General features: G+C 48.7%; 1 protein-coding gene across 1 annotated transcript in view; it reads left to right on the top strand.

The window, feature by feature from the left end:
• The window catches only part of LOC107112039 (serine palmitoyltransferase 3-like), a gene marked incomplete at its 3' end in the record, with an annotated part of 111,331 nt that overhangs the window by 99,609 nt on the left and 6,596 nt on the right, over positions 1-5,126 (top strand). The window contains exon 7 of the mRNA XM_015413103.1: positions 1,784-1,889. Within this exon, the coding sequence (XP_015268589.1) occupies positions 1,784-1,889 (106 nt within the window). The remainder of the gene's footprint in view (positions 1-1,783; positions 1,890-5,126) is intronic.

Here is a 5,126-nt window from a genome sequence, read left to right as displayed (position 1 = left end):
TGGGGGGGAACCACTGGCCTGTCTTGTTTGACCCAAATTTCGAACAGTGCAGTTGCAAGCGGAGTTACATACCCTTCTAAGTCCTTTGGTCAGTGGACTTGGAAAGGTGTAATTCTGTTTAGGATTGCAGTGTAAGTCCCTCTGGCATATGGGAGCACGAGTTATGAAATCTCTCTCTCTCTCTCTCTCTCTCTCTCTCTCTCTCTCTCTGGGTGTCTCTCTCTCTGGGTGATTCTGCATTGGCTTTTCCCTCCGTTGTTCAGTCGCACAGTCGAGTCCGACCCTTTGTGACCCCATGGACCACAACCCGCCAGGCCCCTCCTGTCTTCCACCATCCTCTAGAGTTTGCTCAACTTCACGTTCGTTGCATCGATGACACTGTCTAACCATCTCATCCTCTGCCGTCCCCTTCTGCTTTTACCTTCAATCTTCCCCAGCATCGGGGTCTGGGAAACAGGGAAACGAAACCGACACTGGAACAGAAATCCTGCTCTGCATTGCAGGCTGTTTCCACTTCCTTTGAGCATCAGATTTTATGGTACCGTCTGCATAGATTCATGGCCATTCAGGGGTGACTTTGCAGTCAGTACGGCACTGCCCAGCAGGGTTCATTTCCTAGAAAAAGAGGTGCAGGGACTCATTAGCATAGCTTATTTGCATATGCCACACCCCCTGACATCACCGGAAGTGTGTCAGAAGGCAACACCCACTGCTCAGGCTCCACTGGACTGTTTTGGATTGCTAGCTATTGGGGGAGGGGGGACGCGCAGATCTGCCCTCGCAGAAGAGGCAGAGCTTGTCCCTGAATAAAACTTGGTCTTAATGGTGCCACTGGACTGTTTGGGGCCGGGGGGAGCTCTGCAACTTACCTGGCTGCTTCTTGCTCTGACTGAGGGCTGCTGGGAGCAGGGGGCGGGGCTTGTTGCATGTGCCCGCCCCCTGGGCTCTTTACTGCCGGAGCTCCGCTCCTGTGCGCTCCTGCAGGAAATGACCCCTGCTGCCCAGAGGTATTTGAATGTGGTTTTGAGTTGCACTTTTTCCTCCCAGCTGAGAAAATGTGGAGCGAATGCTAGATGCATGATCACCCTCAGTCTCTCGTGTCTGTCTCTGTCTCTGTCTCTGTCTCTCTCTCTCTCTCTCTCTCTCTCTCTCTCTCTCTCTCTCTCTCTGAAGAAGAAGAGTAATCATAGAACCATCAAGAAGTGTGCATGCATATGAAAGCTTATACTGTAAATAAAACTGTGTTGGTCTTAAAAGTGCCACTGGACTCAGACTTTGTTCTGCTGCTTCAGACCAAGACGTCTACCCCGCCCGAATCTCTCTGTTTCTTTCTGTGCATGAAATTTCAAGAGACAGAGATCTGGAACGAATGGGATAGAAATCACCAGCTAACACCTCTGGCTTTGACCTGTGCATGTACTAATTGTACTGCAGCCTATCTGGGTTCTGTCCTCTTTCTCCGTGCAGCAGTGCTGAGCAGGATCGACTGAGAGGGCGGTGGGTTGCCAGTGAGCTTCAGGGATCCAGTCCGGCACCGTCACTTACTGATTAGTATTGCCCAACTGGCGGGCTTTTGCCTAAATGCTGGATATTGCTAGGGCAAACGGCTTCTAGCTTACCTTTGTTCTCAGGTTAAATTCCGGATTAAACACCCAAATCTGATACCGGTTTTTCTACAGACACTTGGGTGTTGTTTTCGTCACCACAATGCACTCGGTATCAGCTCCAGAAAGAAAAGATTCTCAAACAATTCTCTTTTTTTTCTTTCTTTTTAAATAACTAGATGTTCAGAGTTTAGAAAAGTTGCTGAGGGAAGCGGTGATACACGGACAGCCCCGGACGCGGAGAGCCTGGAAAAAAATCCTCATTCTAGTGGAGGGCATTTACAGGTACGGGAAGCCGTTACTCAAAAGCAGACGCTTCTGTCCCTTTGGAGTGTGTTTTCCGAGGGTTGGTCCTAGCCCAATGCTCCCTCTAAGCCGTGGAGTCTCGTGAGCACAAATTGTACTTTGTGAGCTGCTGGCATTCCAGTTGTGAGCGAGCGATTTGGCCGCTGCATCAATTAGTTTGCCCTGGAGCCACATCCTTCCTGAGACAAAAATGTGAGATCCGGGGGCTAAAAAACTGTGAGCTGGCTCACACTAATTCAGCTTAGAGGGAACACTGGTCCTAGCCCTTCGGTCAGCAATACAATTAGTTGTTGTTGTTCAGTCGCACAGTCGAGTCCGACTCTCCGCGACCCCATGGACCAGATCCCGCCAGGCCTTCCTGTCTTCCGCCGTCCTCTGAAGTTGGTTCAACTTCATGTTCGTTGCATCGATGACACTGTCTAACCATCTCATCCTTTGCCGTCCCCGTCTTCTTTGACCTTCAATCTTTCCCAGCATCAGGGTCTTAGGTTTAGTTATTTATATATGTATTTATTTATTTATTTATTCGATTTTTATTCGGCCCTCCCTGCCGAGGCAGGCTCAGGGCGGCTTACGTTAAAAGGATTAATATATATATTAAAACACGAACGCAAATAAAATAAAACACAAACGCCTATTAGTGCAGCACAGCTTCGTAAAACACATAGATAAGTCACAATACAAAATAGAATAAAGTGCTGGTGGCAGTAACATCCCGGGCCAAGATCAGATGGTCCAGAGTATGGCCCCCGTCAGTGTCCCGCACGGCAGGCTGTTGGTGTTAGCGATCGGTTATTATTGTTAGCAGCGGCACCTAATCGAAGGCCTGGTGGAAGGAGCTCCGTTTTACGGGCCCCGCGGCAATGTTCCCTCTACGCTTCGCGGTGTGGCGAGCAGAAATGCTACTTTCTGAGAGAGAGAAAAGGCTAGTCGCTTTAAAGTTGTGAGCGAGTCTACATTGGACTATCGCGCAAATTCGTTTTTTAGAAGGTCATTTCCCTAACCTTGTAAAAATCTCGGAATAAATTATTTCCAATTACGATAAAAGTTTATTTTAAGAATAATTTGAACATCCGAGTCAAATTTCACCCGCTCCTTTCCACTGTATGGGTAGACCTGGCCTCTGGAGAACAGGTCTCCCCACCAGTGCTCCCTCTAAGCTGTGGAGTCGTTGAGTAGAACTTGTGAGCTCCTGGCATTCAAGTTGTGAGCGAGCAGATTGGTTGCTGCATAAATCAGTTTGCTCTGGAGCCCTCCTTCCTGAGCTAAGAATGAAAATGTGTGAGCTGGAGGCTAAAAAACTGTGAGCTAGCTCACACTAACTCAGCTGAGAGGGAACACTGCCCTGCGGAACTGTACATGGTCCCACAGGGCCCTGATGTCTTCTGGGAGCTCATTCCACCAGTGTGGAGCTGCCACTGAGAAGGCCCTGGCCCTGGTAGAGGCCAGTCTGGCATCTTTCGGTCCAGGGAGGGCCGTCAGGAGCTCACCGTTTTTCCTTTCTCTTCTGAAGGCACCTACGTGACCTGTCAGGTCGACTGACAACTCTCCACAACCTTCAGTTACAAAACGTTGTGGGGAATGACCGCTCGGTTCTTGCAGTCTTTGATTAATAGTACAGGGGGAGGGAGTGATACAAATTAAAGTTGATGTTGATTTTTACTGGAGGAATCTTTGATACTAGGGATGCCAGCCTCCAGGTGGGACCTGGGGATCCCCTGGAATTACAGCTCCGTCAAGTCCGACTCTTCGCGACCCCATGTACCAGATCCCGCCAGGCCTTCCTGTCTTCCTCTGTCCTCTGAAGTCTGCTCAACTTCATGTTCATTGCATCTATGATACTGTCTAACCATCTCATCCTTTGCCGTCCCCGTCTTCTTTGACCTTCAATCTTTCCCAGCATCAGGGTCTTAGGTTTAGTTATTTATATATGTATTTATTTATTTATTTATTCGATTTTTATTCGGCCCTCCCTGCCGAGGCAGGCTCAGGGCGGCTTACGTTAAAAGGATTAATATATATATTAAAACACGAACGCAAATAAAATAAAACACAAACGCCTATTAGTGCAGCACAGCTTCGTAAAACACATAGATAAGTCACAATACAAAATAGAATAAAATGCTGGTGGCGGTAACATCCCGGGCCAAGATCGGATGGTCCAGAGTGTGGCCTCCGTCAATGTCCCGCACGGCAGGCTGTTGATGTTAGCGTTCGGTTATTATCGTTAGCAGTGGCTCCTAATCGAAGGCCTGGTGGAAGAGCTCCGTTTTACGGGCCCTGAGGCAATGTTCCCTCTACGCTTCACAGTGTTGCGAGCAGAAATGCTACCTTCTGAGACAGAGAGAAAAGGCTAGTCGCTTTAAAGTTGTGAGCGAGTCTACATTGGACTATCGCGCAAATTCGTTTTTTAGAAGGTCATTTCCCTAACCTTGTAAAAATCTCGGAATAAATTATTTCCAATTACGATAAAAGTTTATTTTAAGAATAATTTGAACATCCGAGTCAAATTTCACCCGCTCCTTTCCACTGTATGGGTAGACCTGGCCTCTGGAGAACAGGTCTCCCCACCAGTGCTCCCTCTAAGCTGTGGAGTCATTGAGTAGAACTTGTGAGCTCCTGGCATTCAAGTTGTGAGCGAGCAGATTGGTTGCTGCATAAATCAGTTTGCTCTGGAGCCCTCCTTCCTGAGCTAAGAATGAAAATGTGTGAGCTGGAGGCTAAAAAACTGTGAGCTAGCTCACACTAACTCAGCTGAGAGGGAACACTGCCCTGCGGAACTGTACATGGTCCCACAGGGCCCTGATGTCTTCTGGGAGCTCATTCCACCAGTGTGGAGCTGCCACTGAGAAGGCCCTGGCCCTGGTAGAGGCCAGTCTGGCATCTTTCGGTCCAGGGAGGGCCGTCAGGAGCTCACCGTTTTTCCTTTCTCTTCTGAAGGCACCTACGTGACCTGTCAGGTCGACTGACAACTCTCCACAACCTTCAGTTACAAAAAGTTGTGGGGAATGACAGCTCGGTTCTTGCAGTCTTTGATTAATAGTACAGGGGGAGGGAGTGATACAAATTAAAGTTGATGTTGATTTTTACTGGAGGAATCTTTGATGCTAGGGATGCCAACCTCCAGGTGGAACCTGGGGATCCCCCGGAATTACAGCTCATCTCCAGACTGCAGGGATCAGTCCCCCTGGAGAAAATGGATGCTTTGGAGGGTGG

The sequence above is a fragment of the Gekko japonicus genome, unplaced genomic scaffold (genome assembly GCF_001447785.1).
Source record: "Gekko japonicus isolate JY-2015 unplaced genomic scaffold, Gekko_japonicus_V1.1 scaffold3379, whole genome shotgun sequence".
In the NCBI taxonomy this organism is placed as follows: domain Eukaryota; kingdom Metazoa; phylum Chordata; class Lepidosauria; order Squamata; family Gekkonidae; genus Gekko; species Gekko japonicus.
This window is presented reverse-complemented; position numbering and strand designations above follow the sequence as displayed.